The 20,697-nt window shown below is 40.4% G+C and overlaps 2 protein-coding genes across 2 annotated transcripts; both read left to right on the top strand.

The window, feature by feature from the left end:
• Window positions 1-3,086: 3,086 nt before the first annotated feature.
• Window positions 3,087-9,896, top strand: LOC120514846 (troponin C, skeletal muscle). The gene is made up of 6 exons (XM_039735451.1): window positions 3,087-3,197; window positions 6,071-6,122; window positions 7,041-7,184; window positions 7,287-7,401; window positions 8,467-8,603; window positions 9,566-9,896. The coding sequence occupies exons 1-6, from the start codon at window positions 3,195-3,197 to the stop codon at window positions 9,595-9,597; spliced, it is 483 nt and encodes a 160-aa protein (XP_039591385.1). The 5' UTR covers window positions 3,087-3,194; the 3' UTR covers window positions 9,598-9,896.
• Window positions 9,897-11,067: 1,171 nt separating this feature from the next.
• On the top strand, window positions 11,068-19,801 carry LOC120514784 (troponin C, skeletal muscle-like). The gene is made up of 6 exons (XM_039735340.1): window positions 11,068-11,171; window positions 14,509-14,560; window positions 15,034-15,177; window positions 15,264-15,378; window positions 18,844-18,980; window positions 19,414-19,801. Exons 1-6 carry the CDS (start codon window positions 11,169-11,171, stop codon window positions 19,443-19,445), a joined length of 483 nt encoding a protein of 160 aa, XP_039591274.1. The 5' UTR covers window positions 11,068-11,168; the 3' UTR covers window positions 19,446-19,801.
• Window positions 19,802-20,697: the final 896 nt, after the last annotated feature.

Here is a 20,697-nt window from a genome sequence, read left to right as displayed (position 1 = left end):
TCCATCAGTTCATTTTTACTTCACTTTTCCAAAATCCAAAGACCTAAAAATCTGAACGGTGCTACAATATATCATGTCATTCGCATTCGCAGCACATTGTGTGAGAAATACCTTCCAACCTCTGAGTGACGATTACCCCTTATCACTAATACTTAATGGTTTAAACTTACATGTAAATAAGCCTTATTTGATCCTAGTCACAAGGGAGGAGGCCGTCCAGAATGTTACACCACTCTGTAATGATAATAATAATGATAATAATGAATTTTGTTTATAGGGCACTTTATATTAGCAGTAAATCTCAAAGTGCTACATAAAAAGTTAAAACAAAAGCAAAGCAAGATAAAAACAGAGGTAAAACAACAATAATTATTGCATTCTTGATAATAAGCTTTCCTAAATAGAAAAGTCTTTAGCTGTTCTTTAAAACAGCCCACAGCCTGCTGTGTTCTTATGCTCTCTGTTAGGGACTTCCAGAGCCGTGGAGTAGCGGCTGTTAGAGGGTATGCTCACATGAATATCCACACTCACTCATGCCTGGCTAGTTTAGAGTCTTCAAATATCCTACCACACATACCTTTAGAATGACTGAGGAAAATCAGAGAATCAGGAGGCAGACACCTGCAGGTTTGAACAGATGTGCAAGATGTTGGACAGTCCAGGCCAATGTATCTAGCTCCTCCCAGATGCTCCCATACAAGTAGAGAGATATATTTCCTAAAGCATGTTATAGGTATTTGTCTGGGTGTTCTCCTAGAGACCCGGGTTCGCTTCCCAGGTCCTCCCTGCATGGAGTTTGTATGTTCTCCCCGTGTCTGCATGGGTTTCCTCCGGGTGCTTTGGTTTTCTTCCCACAGTCCAAAGACATGCAGGTTGGGTGCATTGGCGATTCTAAATTGTCCCTAGTATGTGTGTGGGTGCATGGACCGCCAAGGGTTGCATGGACCTTTCCAGGTGCCTAACAAACTTCTTCCGGCCACACTTCCGGGTGTGGTGAAAGCGTGACTAAATAAGGCCACGGGTTCCAACAGGGTTGAGTTCCCATGCTCATAACCCATGGTCAACACTGGAAACCAAGGGGGCTGCCCTCTATCGGCCGGAGGGAGAAACTGTCCCACAAATACTCTCTCTCCCGGTCCTTCCACACTCTGGGTGTCCTGGCCAGCTAAGGATTCCGGCCACCCACCACAGACTCCAAAGTGGAAGGACCACTCATCTTGAGGCAGCTGCTTATACCAGGGTAAAAGACTCTGTTTCTTGTGACAGCACAATGGCCTCAGATAATTTCTCACAACTGCATCGCACTCAACAGAAAACTGTTCCAGTGTGCACCAGAGATTATGGTGTAATGAGGCCATGGTAAAATTATTATCTGGAAACAGCAGGGAGGCAGCCCTCAAGTTCCCAAACTGGATGGATACCCTTCAAACCTCAGATGAAGCTTTATGTCCCATCCATGAAAATCATAAACAGAAGAAAAGACAAGATGAACCCTTTCAGGAGTCCACTAAACTTGACGCAGACTATTTAAATGTAGCTCTCACTGAGTAAATTCAGACAATAGATGCCATGGATACTTTTTCAGCACTTTCTACAAGAGATTACAGTGTACTGGGTCAAAGGTTTTTCCCACAATGCACATGTAGACTAGATTGGCAAACTTCTATATACCTGCACAAAGACAAAGCATTGATCCAGTGATTAATGGCCAGCAAGGCATCTGCATTTCTCTTGGATTTCAAGTTCCAGCCCTGGACAAATTCTCTGTTCCAGAGCTTCTGCATAGACTTTTACAGGGGTTTGAGGAGTGTGATCCCATAGAAATTAGAACATGCATTCTTGTTCTACTTTTTTAAAAAGGGTTAGAACCACCCTAGTCATCCAGCCCTTAGGCACTCTTCCCTCCCTCCATGTTAGCTGAAAAACACCCCTGCAATATCCAGTGCTTTCTCAGCTGGTTCTCATGAATCACTGTGGCCTTGTGTTTTAATCAATGCAGCAACCTATGCCACAGAGGCCCATGCCCAACCAAAACCTCTGAGGAGGGCACATTCATTGTGTTTAGGAGTTCATTAAAGTGGCTCTTCGGTCTCTGGTCAATATCCCCAGTTGGTGAGAACACTCTTGGTGATATATTGTGTGTCCTTTGTAAGTCATCAAGTGGTTTACCAAGACTTTTTTGAGGCCATCCAAATGTGTTTCTCCATTGCCTACCCAAACTCCACTCCCATGGGTCTTCACCTTGGAAACTGTAATACCTGCCACCTTTTTGACCCAGGTGTTAGTGCTGTTAAACCATAGCGTCATAGACCTGGCCTAACAACTATCTGTGTGAAGTTTTTATATTTTACTGAATTCAAGTAAATGTTTTCAAGGCACTCCAGTTTTCCTCAAGCATCACTTCATCAACCATGTTAGGCTAAATTCCCCAAGTAGGTATCTTTCTCATGCTTTGTGTTTGAGGTGCCTGGGGTCTACGTTGGATTAGAAAATTTGTAGATAGTTATCCCTATGTATGTCTGTGTTTTGTCCTTGTAATTTGTTTTTATTTTTTTGTCACCTGTCTAATTGAAGAAAAAATTAAAGACTATATATAGACATATTTGCAGCAGGCCATTCTTTTTGAATTAGTGATATAAAATAATGAATGAACACTCTTTTATACAAGGGACATTAACTAACAGATGATGTGCCAGATCAAGGACTACCAAGGCATATACAACTTAACCAGCCTCCATTATATGCAAGGCACTGCTGAACAAGAACACAATTAGCTTTTATTATTCTGCTCTAAGATGCTGGATTCCCCTCCCTCTCTGTAGAACAGCCATATGCTATAACTCCTCGGTTGATGTGTGTCCAAAATAACTTACTAGCATCTTCAAGGTTTTGCTTTAAATGTCATTGAGGCAGAGAGGCCTGTCCTTCATCTAAATAAGGGGAAATGGCCTGTGCTGTCAATCAAAGTAACCACATAGCTAGAAAACTTTGAGCTTCTGATTGGATGCCTCAGACATGGCTTGGACTTCTTACCCAATCCTGAATATTTTGGAAGAATCTTAGCATATGTGTCAAGGTACAAAATCTAGGAGCTGACTAAGACAATCAGGCTTTCTGGGTTGTGTTGTGGAGGACGTCTGGGTGCCCTCTCTTGGCTTTCTTCATCCGTGTGTCACTAAGTAAACTCATTCAAAATGGTAAGAGGACTTTTTCTTTAATATCTTTAATTGTGACATGGTTTTTATAAGGGCTGAGGAATCAAGAAAGAGAACCAGTATTTGGATTACAGCCTCAGATGGGACCAGCAGAAAAGGACAACTTTTGGACTGTTGGCATAACAACTGAGGAACAAAAGAAAAAAAAATGGATAGATGAATTTAGCAACAATTGTTGTCTCCAGAGCCTTCCATTACTTCAAACCTTTATTTTATGAACAGTTTGCCTGATTTTATAAACACTAACATCAGTTACTGAAGTTTTTGATTTGATTATGTTTTCCATGGTTTTCTTTAGTCATTTAACTTTTCAAATTATAGTAAAAATTATTTTATTTTGTTTTTAATATTTTCTGGTTGAATTGTGAGGGCTTTAATGGATGAATTATCAATGAAATTTGAAAGGTCGGTGGAATAACCAATGACCTGATTATAGACAGAAAGTCCACTGGTTATAGTGTGACTATAAAATGTCTTGGTATTTTTTTCTTCTTTTCATTAGTTTGAATTAATGTATATAGAGAGAGGTAGATCGATTGATTGTGGGTATGGGGTACTGGGGGAGAGGGGACTAAGGTGGCCATGGAGTCAACCAGTTTAATGAGTGAGAGCAAAGCCCATTGTGAGTGGACTGTGTCTCTCCATTCTGGACTGGCTTTGACTAAAGGATGTCATGTTTTCAGAGATCAGAATCCACTTTGAATTATAGTGAGAGTTGAGATGCAGCACAAAGTGAAGCACACTTAGGGGCACTCATGGCAAGTGTCAAGTTTCATTAATGGAAGAGTAGACTGCCTTTGTAAGAACAGACTGAAACACCACTGTTTGCTGAACAACTGCAGAAGGCTTGAGCTTTCATGTCATCTCCCTATTTGGTCTAATAGAGGTTTCAGATTTTGTTTCTGATTTTAGAGCTGCAATGTTCTGTCAGTTCTAAACAGTGTAATAGCCAGGAGCTGATATTGATTGAGAGGTTATATACATTTACAAGTATTAAACCATCCTGCAATCTTAATCTTTAGAGGTGTGTCAAATAACTCAGAGTCTCTTTTTTGACATATGTTAGTGGAAATCTACTGCTAGATTTGCTGCAACTGTTAAATGGGCGTTTAGCACTTCCTTCTAATCAGAGCATGTGTTTGAAAAACACATGTAGCATCTTGATTTCTTGTCAACATTTTATACTTAAACAGTTTTCAAACGATCCAAAATTACCTGCTTAATTTAATCACTAACAGGAACCTTATAAATGGTACATGGTAGAGTTTTGTCTTAAGGATTGTACTTCAGTATCAAAGAACATGTGCCCAGCTGGTCCTGACACTGCGTAGCAACTGCAGTAAAGGTTTTATCCAGCAGAGGACGGTGGCCTGTTTACTACCATGTAACCCAACACCTCTATCACAAGCCCTCTGAAGATGGCTTTTGGGCCCTTCTGTAAAATGAGCTGGGAAAATGACTGATCTCGGGCCTTTTGCTGCTCCGTATTAGGAATTAGGAAGCGCCTGCCACTGGTTTATTAATATCCTGGAATCTAATAGGTGAATGGTTTAAAAAGTTTGAGAAGTTTTACATACTCATCGCATGAAGTGTTTGTTTTTATGATAATTCACTGTTATATCAATGTAAAACATCAACATAGATTGGGAATTTATTCAAGTGCAAACTGCATTAACTAAAGTGCCATCCAAACAAAAGCAAACCAAGGCCACACTGCTTTGTGTCACTGGCTATTATAATGCACTGACCTTTTCACCCTGTCAGTGTTTTGAATGAGGCAGGTTATCAGAACAAATAAGTAAACCCAATGATTGTACGACACACACATTGTTTTCAATTTTTATTTACTTTTTATTTTTTTAAGTAAATCAATTTCTATAAATTGTTAAAAAATATTATGCAGTCATATAATATACCATTCTTTCAGTAGAATACATTTAAATGCAAAAGCAGAGTCAAAAATGATCTATCTCTTATTCATTAGCAGTCCCACTTTATCAGAATGCCAAACCTGTTTACTCCTATACCAGATTTTTCTTTTATTAAATCCTAATGAAAAAAGGAAGAATTTTGAGAAAAACATTTGACATTATCTTGAGTACACTTCTTTTGTGAGTTCTGAGTGTAGTATATATATATATATATATATATATATATATATATACAGTATGTATAAATAAATATATATATATAATTATTTTTTGTTACACAATTTTGGTTTAGTTTTTAGTCATAGTATCCATCCATTGACAGTCAGTGCTTATTATGGTAGCACCAGATGCAGGACTGAAATGAAAGGATGCTGGTCCATGAAAGAAGTAGATTATTTTTTTTTCAACGTGTTGTACTCTGAAAAGGTCAAATAAATCCGATTGTGCATTGCAAACCATCCATCCATCTTTTAATTTTCTAAACACCTACTTATCAGCAGCAGGATTATGAAGAAGCCAACACCTATCCCGGCAAACAACAGGCGCAAGAGAGGAACAATCCCTGGGCAGGATGTCAGCCCATCACAGTGGATTACAAACCCTTCCTAAAACACTGAGTCTTATAATTTTATATAAAATAGTTCTAAGTTAATAGTACACTACTGCAGCAATTCATATGGATACCAGCTGGGCACAGATGACACTGCTTTTCAAACTTTGTTAATGTTAATAATAGTGTGTTTAGCATGTACTAAACTTGAAATATTTGCTTGCTCTCTTCCAGTTATATTTGCCCATTATTGTCCCTGTCTGCACAGTATGTTGGCAATTTAATTAGAGTAACTTTAAAGGTGGCAGGACTACACCCTTTCTTACTCTTCTCCTGGGTCAATGTGCACTAACATTTGACTTCTTGTTTTGCAGACCGACGCGCAGTCAGAAGCGCGGTCCTATCTCAGTGAAGAGATGATTGCTGGTAAGTGATTGTGTCTTTTTCCCCTACTTACTCACTTAGCATGATGATTAATTTGCACTTCAGCACATAAATGCATTTAAATAATTCACAAATTTAGATAAGAGCATTATGTATATTTGGTCCAGCAGACCCCGTGACCCTGTAGTTAGGATATAGCAGGTTAGATCATGGATGGATGGATTATGTATATTTATGGGTATTTCCATATAACCCATGTAATTACAACTGCTTAACTTGCTACTTGGTTGCAAGAACCATATTTTTTTCCCATTGCTTAGAGAAATGCCATCAGCTGAGCAGGCAATATTAACATTGCCACAATACGTAAAGTACCACCCACATTAAAGACATGTCCCAGCTGGAGCCATGTCTAAAAGGCAGAAATAGATATAACTTATGCAGATTTTCAGTACCTATTGGTTATTTTCACCAACACTAAGAATTTGCATTGTCACATTTAGCATAATGCCAACCCATTATCTAAAACTGTCTTTGCCTGAAGGGGACCATTATTGAGCCAAAACTAGTTCCAACCAGTAGGTGTGTACCATTGTCAAGACACCAATCCATCATCCTATCAATTCAAAAATAATTATCTTTTTAATAAAGGTTGGAAACCCTGAGAACTGAGGTGGTGATGGGAGTGAATATATCATTATGAGAAAATAACAGTGTGTATCCTAATAATGATCTAATGTGATGCCTGATTTCCACAAAAGCCTTATTAAAGGATTTATCACACAAAGAAATATTATTAATTTAGAGGAAAAACGTAACCATTGAAACCAAATTTAAACAATTTCTTAATCAAGTAACACAATAAATGGAAACTTTCATACATCTCTAGTGTATTAATGTCTGCCTTTTTGTTCACTATGATTCACTATCTGTGTTTTACATTTGGGTGACTGCCTTTAGAGTTCAAGGCCGCCTTTGACATGTTTGACTCTGATGGTGGTGGTGATATCAGCACCAAAGAGTTGGGTACTGTCATGAAGATTCTGGGCCAGAACCCATCCAGAGAGGAGCTGGATGCCATCATCGAGGAGGTAGATGAGGATGGTAAGACTTTTTCTCCATGTTGAATAAACTCTGAAATTTGGACTTTTCTCTATTGCACTCCTACAGCATGTGGGTGACCTCAGCTAAATTTTGTCCTTCCAGGCAGCGGCACCATTGACTTTGAAGAGTTCTTGGTTATGATGGTGCGCCAGATGAAAGAGGATCAGGCCGGAAAGAGCGAGGAAGAGTTGTCAGAGTTCTTTAGAGTTTTTGACAAGTATGTATCAATGCCCAAACAGCTCTAGCTGGGTAGTACCTCCAGTAGGCTGGCCAAATGGAAGTCAGTATAGCAATGAAGGCTAATCAAATATAGCTATGGGTTAAACGGAAAAAATGTAATAAATTCAGTGTGCTGAGACAGGCCTCTAAGCATTGTGGGGAACTCACATTCTGATAAAATTGTTGAAGTACTGAACCTTTTGTTAAAAATAATTTTGAAAACATGTCTTTAAATTCAATGAAATCCTTTTAAAGCAATGTGCAGACTTTAAACAGAAATACTCCATACCATGGTTTGTTCTTTCTCTTTAAAGTTTCAATACATTTGATAGTGCAGTTAGGTGGCATGGTGGTGACTGCTGCTGCCTCACGGATTCAGCATTCTGGGTTCATTTCCTGTCTGCTGTCTGTGTGGAGAGTGCACAGTCTCACCATGTCTGCACGTTAGGGTAATTGGCAATGCTAAATTGACCCGGTGCTGCAAGGGTGGGTCTTGAGACAAACTGGCTCCTTATTCTAGTTTGGTCACCGCCTTGCACATAACTCTGCCTATGACTCTACATTCAGTCAAGTAGTTTTAAGAGTGTTATGTTATTTATAGCTCACTCTCCATCTTGTATAGAGACCTTATGGAGTTCTGTTATGGATACTCCATAATAGGTTGAGATCTTCACCTTCTCTGGCTTCAAGCAGGACTGCTTAGAGTCTCACGCACACTCTTTGGCTTCTCTCCCAAATGTGATCCCCGAGCACACCGCTGCTTACTGATCAGGGTCATTTTGCACTACATGTCTAACTCTTCAGTAAGACCCCACCTATATAACTGAAGCAGTGGTTTGTTTAATTAAACTTTTTGTACTTCCAATTGGTAATCTTAGTAAGGATCCTAATGCTGCCAACACAGGCCCATTCCAAACTGGGTTTAATGATGATTGGGAGGACAGATTGAAGATTGTTTCAGTATACAATGAGTTTAGCTTGTTCTTCCCCATTCTTCCATGTTAGTCTTATGATAATGTAAGTAGCACTTCATTTTGACACCTGTAATTTTGCACCTAACCAGGAATGGAGATGGCTACATTGACCGCGAAGAGCTCGGTGAAATCATCCGTTCCTCTGGTGAGAACGTGACAGATGAAGAACTGGATGATTTGATGGCCGATGGAGACAAAAACAATGACGGCAAGATCGATTTTGATGGTGAGTCGGGGAGGGAAGCCCCATCCTTAAATGTATAAAACCAAGACACAGCCTTTGGCAATCGGATAATTAAATAAATTGACAGATCATCCATCCTTTAAGATCTCAGAACTACGTAGTCAGTTCACAATGTTGAGAATAGTGAATGTCATCAGCCCAAAATGAGCACATTTTAACAAAGATTGGGATGGACTGGTGCACCCTACCTTGTGTCAGATGCTTCCAGGATAGGCTGTGGCTACCCATGTCCTTGAATTAGAGTAAGCAGGTTTGAGAATACTCTGTTATGTTTTGACAATGAAAACAAAGAGGTTTTAATTTGTTCACATTCCAATGAATGTAATACACATTTCTTTACCAAATTTTGAGTCCTGCCATACTTAGGGTGTCATCTTTTTTAAGCACTCAAAATATCAGCTGTTCAATGTGCAGATGCTTCACTGGCCGTGTGTACCAATGAGCTTAGCTTGTCTCAGATGTAGCAAATGTGTTTGTTTGGTCATCTGTACCTGAATGGTTAGCCTGTCAGCTGTTCATCTCCATCATTTTATTCAGTTGTGCATGATCCATAAAGGTTGAAAGTGTCAGCAACCATCTCACTTTAACGTTTAGGCAGCCCACGATTATGCAAAAGATCGACCATCTATAAATGTGCAGTCAACCAAGAGTCCATTAGTGTGAAGAGTATCATACTTTTTCTTGTTATAGAGATGTTAAATGTTCAGTTGCTCCACTGTTTAATATTGGTCCCTTATATGCCACTAATACATCACCTCATAACACTGACCAGGGCAAAAGTCAACACCCAACAATGCCATAATTACAATGAGCCACATGCCAATACAAGTGCCATGTATGTTCTTAACTGTTTTATGGACCAACAGTTTATCTGTGCCCACCAGCTCAATTACTGGCTCCCATTTCATAGATTTTTAATGTGTCATTTGCTTTGTCTTTTTCAGAGTGGTTGAAGATGATGGAAAACATACAGTAATTTGCCAACATTCCTCTACAACACATCAGCGTAACCTTTTTTGTAACAATTTGTGGTACAACACAACTGAATATTCACCCTTCAACAGAGAAGCCATGCCAGCCGAGCCTCAATGGAGTCATGAAAGCCATACAAGAACAGCAAAATGAGATCTGCATTACTCATCGCTGGAAGCCCTCTGCATGTTTCCAGTTTCACCAGAGGAGCTGAACTGTGTGAACCAAAGGACAGAAATGGTGTAACATCTCAAGCACAGAACTTGTGTTAAATAAAGTTTTTTTCAAATTTTGTCTCAGGCATTTGTACTCACGGTTATATCTGTTGCAGTTATATCTATAGTCTGGGTGTGCTACTCACCAGTGGGAGTTTCAGTGGCTTACATTTGTCATTCACATTAGGCCTTTGATAGCTAGGCCAGTACATCCTAAATAGCACAAGCATCGAAAATGGACCTTACCTGTTCTGATAACGATGCATGAGGTTTCTTTTCCATGGCAGAGCACTCACCTCAAAATAAAGGATCCAGTTATTTAAATTCTGGCTGTGTAGACTTTGTATGTTCTCCCTGTGATGGTTTGGGGTTTCTCCCAGTACTTTAGTTTCTTCTCACATCCCCAAAATATACCTGATAAAGAGTTAATTTGCCCAGTATGTGTCACTGGTGTCCTGTTTGGTTCTCTTTTGAGTATGGCACCACTATGATTCTGTAGGCTAAGTGGCGTAAATGAAGGGATGAACACATTTTTGCAAGTTGGCCCTTGAGTTTTATATTCCCTTGAAGTAGTTTCCACAGAGTATGTATCAGTGGGAACAAAGAAATCTGCTTTAGATTTTACATGATTTTTTAAAATATAGAAAAACAGTGAAGATATAATGTCTGCAAGTGTAGTGCTCTAGGTTGCTATATTCACAAAGAGAAAGAGATATTATTATTAATATTAATTGAGTTTACATTAAAACCGATTTTCATAGTTTTTTGCTATTTCTTTGTAAATATTCCCATTTGAAATCAACCAATTTTAAAATTTTATTTTTAGACGCAATGGTAGAGAAGGATTGAGTTCCAGGCGATATGCTTTCTAATGTATTGTTAGCTGAGCAAGTGCCATCTATTTACTTGGACACCCATCTTTACAAACTGCTGCCAGCCAGAGCAGCTCCTTCAAGTCCTTGGACAGCTTCATCTTCTTGTCACTTTCTTTCAAGTGGCTCATCAGGGACGAGGTCCCCAGCTTTGGAAGACCACAGACAGACATACTCTCTTCAGAACTTGTAAAAATGGAGTTTCTTCTTCTTCAATTGATCTCACCCAGGAGGAGCTCTGCAGGGAGGAATCTGTAACTGAGACACCAGGGTGTGATTGGTGGCTGTCCAGACCTCTGCCCTAAAATGTCTAAGATGCTATACTGGGAGAGGGGGGTGGGTTCTGTGGGAAGGGGCAGGAGGGGGGCTGCTTTAAAGAGTCGGATCAATCCCAGTGGGCGCCTAGTCTTTCTGTGCAGGACAGCAGCAGCAGTTCATTCTTCAGAGGACTCAAGTGGGGAGGAAGTGTTCCTCCATAATCTGCAAACATGGTAAGGATGTCCCTGAATTTGTCTGCTTTCTTTATTGAGTGAGAAGGGGGGAGAAGCAAGCAGAGCTGTCTGCTAAGTCAGATATAGTGGGATCATCAGCAGAGGAAGGAAGGAAGTCTGCCTTTGGTCTCTTAGTTAAGGATGATCAGTCTAGTAAGCAGTTGATTGAAAAACATTTAAACATTTCATTTATTTTTTTATCTGTTATCTCGCCATAGTAAATATGCAATCACATAATGCAAAGGACACATCCAGAAGGGAAACGCTCTGCTTGGAAGTGTGTCCTTTTTGGCAACAGGGAGCTTAATGGAAGACTCACTTGGAATACTAGCCTTACTGAGTGCAAATGAATATTATTTTTAATGCATTTTTTTAACAATTTAATTTCTGATTCTTTTAAAAATTCAACATTGTTTTCAAAAACAAATTTTATTATTATTTTGGAGTTTTTTAACATCTGGACTTGGATAGAACAAATGTAGCCTCTTGGGAAATCAATTGGAATTTTCCAAGTTAATTGTAATCTCAAGCTTTCACTGGAGAATAATAAATAATTAAAGTTTTTACTCACATTCTGAATCAATTTAGTCCAATATTGAATTTCAGAACACAGACGTCTATCCTGACAACATTAGGTGTAAGGCAGGATGGGATGGCAGTCCATTGCAGGGCACCTAGAAACACATTACATGTCTAGAATTTGTATTTTCCTGCTATTTTATTACATGGCTGGCTCATTTACATCCCAGATGTAGCTCCATATCGCTTGCACTTGGAGATCTGCTTAGTCACTGTTTTATGGCTCTGTTTTTGGCTCACTTTTTTCTTTTTGTAAATTTAGTGAGAGAAAGGTGAGTACACTGTCAGATGAAAAATGATCTTAATTCCAATGAGGTAACCCAATCCTAGGTTGGCCTTGCAGTTCAGATGCCACCAAGAGGGACTTTTCATTGAAACAGCACATTCCATCCAAACACTAAGTGACTCCTTGTTGTTCTTAGGCTGGGATGCTAAATTTAATTGGGGTTACATGACACGACAGTCGGGGTCAGACGTGCAGCAGTTACACTGTACTTAATGATTTGTATAACTTGAGATTTTAAAAAGTTTATTCCAGCCAGTCCTTCAACGTCTAATTACTTTCACGTTTCATTGTTGCAGGATCACAGCAGTGCAATACAGCAGAGTGCCATGAAAAATTCCTTTGTAAAAGCAGCTCGACAATATTGTAAATGAATTAAAAATGACTTCTGATTTATAATGTAAAGTTAACACAAGTTAATTAAATTTCTATCAGGTCTGAATTTAGTAATGTCCTCAGAATTTAAAAATCCTCCGTGCTTTAAGTATAATCTTCATAATCTGCCAAGACATTTAAAGTAATACTCTTAACTACTCAATCCAATTTAGGGCTCCCTGAGGCTGAACTCTATCCTAACAGGCTTGGGAGCAGCTCACCGACAGCTACAATTCTCAGCCCACTCATCTTTTTGGCTTCCTGCTGTCCTTCAGACTTGTCTCACCACACCAGCTGTCTTCTTACGTCGAGCCATTTTCTAGCAGGGACCGAGTCCATAAACGATAACATAACACCCTCAACCCTGCTTAATCTCAGAGATCCCAGCAGTTTGGAGCACAAGACAGCTGCAGACATGGCGTCAGTTATACACACAGGTTCAATTTGGAATTCACAGTTGATCTAAATTGCATGTCTCTGAACTCACAAGGACACAGGAGAAAGAGCAAAATTCACACCAATGAATGCAATGAGTAAGTCTGCTAGGTCTACAAGGTGTAGAAAAAAGGTATCTGAAACTGTAAGGGTCTTTAGCAGCACCATACCAAAAATGAGCAAACTAACAGAAGCCAGTCCCAGTGTGGCATCTCCAGTCCATTCACGGTTATGTTGTACTTCAGCTGCTGACTCTGAGGACTCAGGCAGAATCATGTCTTTAGGCCTAGCTTACAGTCAACTTGCTACTCACCGTTACAAGTTCACAGTGGGCTGCAGTAAATCCTTGGGCACAAGATAGGAACCAACACTAAATGGGGTGCCAGGCCATTGTAGGGCACACTCAGTCAAACTAGGTCTCTAGTCATCAATTAACATGACCTGAGCAAACATGGGGTATGTGAAGGGCAGCTGGAGGAACCAACACACGGCCATGAGGAGAGATCCCCACTGCCCAGCTCAGAAGCCACTAGGCAATAACCAAGGAATGCAAATAAGGCAATACAGATACATAATAACGGACAGTTTCTTCATATCCACTGTGTCACACAGGATGTCAAGACAAGACCAGACAGCTGGTCCACGGAGCTGTCTGCCATTTTACAGACATCAGCAGAAATACTCTTCATGCAAAAATATATATATCCATGTTCTGAGAATAAAGGCACAAGGCACAAGCCAATGGGGCACACTATATGATAGATAGATAGATAGATAGATAGATAGATAGATAGATAGATAGATAGATAGATAGATAGATAGATAGATAGTCTGTATACAGTCAGGTATCTTTTATGGTTTTCGTGGAAGTCACTGTAATGGTTGATCATTAACAGTTGGCACTTTAAGACAGAGGAATCACATCTTGCAAAGTCCAAATCATTCCTCATTGACTGTCTTTCCTCTTCTGGATGGTCCATGCACAGGCATGCATGTAAGTGTGAGATTCGTGGATACTAATTTAAGAGAGGTTTCACACCCAAGAAGCGTCCAGTTCTCAGCTGTTGTCAGTTTCACCTCACAGTATACTTCTGTAACAAGTGTCCTCAATTGCCGCTGTTGGCTGTGGACGAGGCCATATCTAAAACAGGTCAAGGGAGTAGAAAAATTCTAATAGGTAATAGTAACTGGGTACCAGGAAGCATCCTATGGAGCCTGGAGGTATGAAAAATACTTCCCTGAGGAGAGGTTGAGAACACCATAGGAGGGATGCAGAAACTTAGGCCAACATATTTGGCTGAATGGTCCCAATGTCCTGCTAGTGGGTCTACTTAGTGGCACGCATGTCAGATAGTTCAGGTTTTTTCTTAAAATGTACAGATAAGAAGACTCAAAAATAAATCATGGAGAAGACCCCTAAAACAAACAAATTTAAGAGCTGTTGATAAGCATAAAGATTAATAGTAAAATGCACTCAAGATAGCAAAGCCAACAAAAGGCAATACAAATCACAATGCATTATGAAACCTCTGAGCACACTTGGAGTCAAATCAGAACAAGATATACAGTATGTTCACTAGTGACAGCAGAGAAAGAGAATCTGCTTAGAAGCCATCAGTCGAGATACTCGATCCTGACATGCTCTCTGATGCTTCTCTTTTGCAGACTGACGCGCAGTCAGAAGCGCGGTCCTACCTCAGCGAGGAGATGATCGCTGGTAAGTGTGCTGGACTTCCAGTTGGAGACAGGTACTGGGCTAAAACACAGACCTGGGCTTCAGTTGGGATGTTTCTGCTTTCCATGTTTGATGAGCAATTCCACTAGGAATTAATTGAATTTAATTATTGTTAGGTATTTGATTTAATAATTTAATGTAACTGTAGTTTATAATGAGAGGGTGCTGCTATGCTTATGTGTCTATGATTGGCAATCACATATTCTGACACTCTGAGTGTCATCTTGATAAGGGCTGAGCCTGTGGTTTCTACTCCTCTGGGGCTTGCTGCATTTTTTTAATATGTAAAGGCCTAAAAACATTAAAGACAAACACCAAAAGTTTTCTGTTATGTATGACGTGCAGAGCCTGAAAGCGGCCTGCTTTGAGATTGGACTTCTCTCTTCCTTGGCTGGACATTGTGTCGCTTGCCTCTGATTGTCTGTGTTCCTACACTTTTCTGTGACTGTCTGCAGAGTTCAAGGCCGCCTTCGACATGTTTGACTCTGATGGTGGTGGTGACATCAGCACCAAGGAGTTGGGCACTGTCATGAAGATGCTGGGCCAGACCCCGTCCAGAGAAGAGTTGGATGCCATCATTGAGGAGGTAGATGAGGATGGTAAGACCTCTTCCCTGTGTCCAATTGTGTTTTCTTCACACTGCTGCAAAACTGTGAGTGACATCTTCTAAATGTTATCCTGCCAGGCAGCGGCACCATCGACTTTGAAGAGTTCTTGGTTATGATGGTGCGCCAGATGAAAGAGGATCAGGCCGGAAAGAGTGAGGAAGAGTTGGCTGAATTCTTCAGAATCTTAGATAGGTATGTTCTGCTGTAGGTCTAAATGCAGACACGTGTCCACAGTGAGCTGGAGATTGACTCTGAGCCATTGAGTGGCGCCCATGCATGGCATGCTTCTTTATGCACAGTGATACATAGTGCAGAAGAATAATGACAAAAAACAAAGGGAGAGGGTGGAATGGGCCCAGCATGCAACAGGACCACAATCATCCACCCTTTTCACGTCAAAATGTGAAATGATTTAATTATCTTTTTTTTTTTAATTTACATATTTATAGCAACACTAAATTGAGTGTAGGGGTGTCATAAGTGTTCCCTAATATAGGCTGGCATTGTGTCCGGGGTTTGTTCTTATCTTGAACTCAGTGCTGAAAGGACAGACTCTGGAAGCCTATAGCCAGAACTGGAATGAACTGACAGCTTCAGAAAATTGATTCAATTTAAATGATTATTATTATTATTAATAATATAATAAGAGCAACAGTGTGATGCAGTGGTAGCCCTGCAGCCTTGAGGTAAGGAGACCAGGGTTCACATCCCGGGCCCTCCCTGCATGGAGTTTGCATGTTCTCTTCATGTCTGTGTGGGTTTCCACCAATAGTCTGAAGACATGCAAGTCAGATGAATTGGTGTTGCTAAATTGGCCGTAGTGCATATTGGGTAAGTGTGTGTGTGTTCATGCACTACACAAAAGCCTACAGACATTACATATAAACCAATACACCTAAACAAAACTATAGAAAGGAACCATTTTAAAAATGTTTCAGTCTCTTAACATATACAGTATACAGTACACATACACACAATACATAAAACTGCCCTGTGTCTTGGCATATGCAGTAGCAAAGAGCCTATTCCAGAAAATACTTTGAATAATAATAATAATAATATTCCTGCGATGGACGGGCACCCTATCCAGAGTTTGTTCCTGCCTTGTGTCCTGTGCTGACTGGGTTAAGCACCAGCACCCCCTGTAATAATAGTCTTTATGAAGCAGGTTAGAAGATGATGACAATCAGAGCCATCTTAACATATGGGTACAATAGGTGCTGGCCGAGGACCCCAGGACATTGGGGCCCACAATGTTTCTGATGTCTACGTATGTTTCTCTCTTGCTATCAAAACAGGGACCCCAGCGCAATACTTTGCCTGGGGACCTATGATGCTTTTAAGGTGACCCTGATTTGACATTATAATAAAAATAAAATGAATAATAATAATAATTGTTACAGTAGTAGCACTCACAGCTGGTTTCTGCCTTATCCACAGTATGGCTGAAAGGCCTTTAGCATTCCATGACAATGCTGAAATCAATGGGTTTCTAACCGGTGGTACCATTTTGTCCCAGGTGTTTTCTTTTTGACATCTACATTTCCTCCCCCCATCCACACCCCAAGGGTTGGCTGTTAAAATTTCTTTCACGGTCCTGCAACATGCATATGGTACACCTGTATGGGTAAGGTCGTGTGCCACCATGCAGCTGTTCAGCGCTATGTCTCATTATGCTGTGGCACTTTCTGGGCACTGTTTGCGTGCTCTCCTAGTGCGCCTGTAGGTTTTCTCCCACAATAGCCAAACCTGATTAGTAGACTGACTGGCAGCTCTAGATGGGTGTGGAGTAGGGTATCCGTGTGGGATAGACTGACATCCTCTTGGTGTTGAGCCTCAGCTTCTAAAGGTACTAACATGAACTGAATGGATGAAGCCATTATTATTCTTCTATAATTTATTTCTAAGCATGCTTAATAGTGCTGCTGCCTCACACTGTCCTGGGTTCAAATCGTGTGCCTAGTTGTTGCTGGTGTGGACTTTGTATGTTCAACCTCATGTCTTTGCGGGTTCTCCTTCCATTTCTCCAAAGACATGCAGATTAAGCCAATTTGCAACTCTAAATCAATCCTATTTGGAGTGAGAGCTCGGGTGCGACTTGAGTGGACCCTGCTAACCTGACCATGAATTGGATTAAGTGGGTTAGAGATCCTGTTATCCTGAGCACTCTGGGATATTAGCCAGTCTTTCACTTTTATCATTCTTTTGACTGCTCTTATCATGAGGCTATGGCCTTACTTTGACACAAGCTGAAAATGACAGTGTATTAGTAATATTACTAATGAGCCTTTACTGCCCCTGGTATGTATAGCAGTAGCTGCTGGCTACTGTGGTGTAGTGGTTAAAGCTTTGGGCGTCAATCCCTGAGGCTGTGGGCTCATATCAAGATACTGACACTGTCAAGTCACTTCACCTGCCTGTGCCCCAACTGGAAAAACAAAACTAATGTAACTAAACGTATCTTTGATAAAAGCATCAGCTAAATAATAAGCAATAATAATGCACTCTGCTGCCATGGCACTGGGAAGCGTACACACGTGTAGTCCTTCGATTCACTAAACTTGACTTCTAAGTTTGCACCTCACTTCCTAATGTAAGCAATGAGGTCTCTGCCCACTTTACATCACACCCACTTCTGACAGGTACAGTGAAGAGATGCCCCCCAAGAGCTGCTTAGATTGGCAGTCACTAACTTCTGGTTCCAACATGTTGTGTTTCCTAAAGAAAAGTTTGAAGTGGGGAGACTAAAGGTAAATTAACAAGTTCTGGGGTCATCCACACTTCTACAAGATCAGTTCTGAGCCCCTCCCCAATGGCTACAGGTTTTTGTCCCAGCCAATGTCTTCTTTTTGGATTCCTATTGTTCTTTAATTAAGCCAGAATAAGTTATGTTTTGCATTTATCCTGAAAATACAGACTGGTTATGCTACCTTTTACAGAATATAGAAAAGAATTGAGTTATGTTAGATGGTTATGAATTTTCTTCTATAACTTAAAAAATAAGAATCTGCTTATTAAACCATTATTTTCTAATACATACGAGTGTATAACATTGAAACAGATGACCCCTGGCATTCAGTATTGTTTGCAGGCTTGTGTGCTCCTTTGGTTTTTAATTCTAAATGTTTGGATACAATTAATAAAGCAAACTTCACAAAATGATGAAACATAAAGCATTTCAAGATATGACAGAAACATAAATATAATTGTCACACTTTCTAAATGTAAATTAAGAAAAAATAAATGTTATCTTAATAAATAATTACATCATTTAAAGGCAGAGATGACTCATTGATTGTGCAACTGGTAGCAACCCTCATGACCACTAAGGTCTTAAACAGTTGAATGGTTTTCTAATGGGCGCTCCAGCACTGCGCCATCTAGTGGTTTTAGTGGAGAGGAAAACCCAAGCCGGGCGACTGACGTGATTCTCTGTTCGAGTAGAATCAATACCTTAAACAGTGTCCTTAACGGCACCCACCGTCATTAAACCAAACACATGGCGACGTACAAAATGCCACTTGCGGCATGTCTTTCTGTGTTGCAGTTGCCTCCTCTAAATCTGATTTCTTCTTAATTTCTGCAGACTGACTTAATCACATAATATTAGAAATGACATTGCATTTCCCGACCGATCTTCTATGCATTTTCTTTCAGGAACGCGGACGGCTACATCGACCGCGAAGAGTTTGCCGAGCTCATCCGCAGCGGCGGCGAGGCGGTGACGGACGCCGAGATTGACGAGCTGATGACTGATGGTGACAAAAACCAGGATGGCAAATTGGACTTTGACGGTGAGTGTCGACTTCACTGATGATGTCATAGAATCGTGAATGAAATCCAAAAAATTAAAGATTAAAAAATCCCGACGCTCCTGCGCTTTTACCAAAGGAGAGCGATTAGTGTGCTGCACTACATAAATGAATGTTCAGTTTATACTCACAGGCGCTGTATGGCTAGCAAGGCGGTTACTTTTTTACGGGGTTTTCAGAACCAGATTTATTATTTTAAGAAGTGGTGTCCTGTGCCCAAAATAAGTAAGCACCTTGGGATTAAAGGTGGCGCGTTGTTCTGGCTGGAGTACCCCGTGAACTTCCGTCAAACTTTATATGGCGCCTTTCACATAGCTCATTATGTTAAATCGTCTGGATATTTTTTTCTTTTTACTAACAACCTCTCTTTGGCGAAGAGCACGAATGATCCGCTGTTTCATTTTTATTTTTGCAGAGTTCCTCAAGATGATGGAAGGTGTGCAGTAAATATCTGACCGACATTCCTCTTTGCATTTTCACCGTCACCCGCAACCCGTTCCGCTTCTATCATTTCTCTCTATCACTACCGCAACTGTCTGTAATCTTCAACGAGCCTCAGTCGACCCTGCAAAGTAATCCTCTGCAAAGCAAGCCTTTTGGATAATCAAGATACAGTAGAACTGCTTATAAAGTCGAACAAGGACCGCCTTGTAAACCAGCATAGCAAGAGCTTATGAGCAGCCTGCAGGAAAGCCATGCACGTAAATGGAAATTTGCCAGCAGTTGACACCAACAGCTATCGAAATTCGGTCTGTATATACATTTGTGAATATGAAGGCTTGAATAAATATCTGTGGACTTTCCTTAAGTGTCTTTCTGGGTTGTTGCTTACGCGATGAGGCATTTCATATTAAAGCATTGCAGCACATGCTCAATATACAGACAGACTTTTAAACAGGTGACATGGTGTCTATGAACTGAACAGCACGTATGGGTCTGCGCTTCAGAACTGAAGTTCAATTAGCTCAATTAAGGTGGAGTCACACCCCTTTTAGTCCTGACACATTGAAGTAACCCCCCTGATTACAGCCATGGGCTTGAATAGGCCACGCCCTATTTGGGTTAGGGAAGGGGACCTCAAACACCAACCCCCAAAGTGTGACTTAGTATTATAGGGCTCTGAACCTACAGCTGTGAAAAAAACCTTTAGTTCTAATCTGGTAATTCACAAGGAGAGTTCTGTGCCAAAAAAACTCACCTCATATTCAAAATAGCATACAAATACACATTTGAAGGAAGAGCCATGTAGAATTTACAGATTAATACTAGCATATCACAGATGTACATTTCATTTTAATTCCACTGGGCAGTGGCACTTAAAGTATTTTGGACCCAGGACAGGGCCACTTTGCCAAAGTCATAGATGCTGCATGTCAGATCACCTAAGACCAACAGTCATGTTGACATGCTGGGATAGACTCTAGTTTCCCTCCGACCCTGCTCTGAATAAGCTCGATAAGAAAATGAATGGAGAGGTTGATTTTACTAATTGCTATTTAAGTGAAAAATACTAAAATCCTAATCCTGTCTGGATTTCAGCCAGTCCTCCATAAAAGAGATCATTAGGACTATGTGGTGTAACTCTAGATGGGGCTATACCAGCGCTTAACCCAACACACAGACTCTGTCAACACGAGTTAAAAGCACAAAGAAGTTGTTTAATTATTTTCTTCTTTTAAACAGTGCCTCCAAGCACCCC

The sequence above is a fragment of the Polypterus senegalus genome, chromosome 14 (assembly GCF_016835505.1).
Source record: "Polypterus senegalus isolate Bchr_013 chromosome 14, ASM1683550v1, whole genome shotgun sequence".
NCBI lineage: Eukaryota > Metazoa > Chordata > Cladistia > Polypteriformes > Polypteridae > Polypterus > Polypterus senegalus.
Note: the sequence above shows the minus strand (reverse complement) of the source record. Positions and strands in the feature narration are given on the sequence as shown.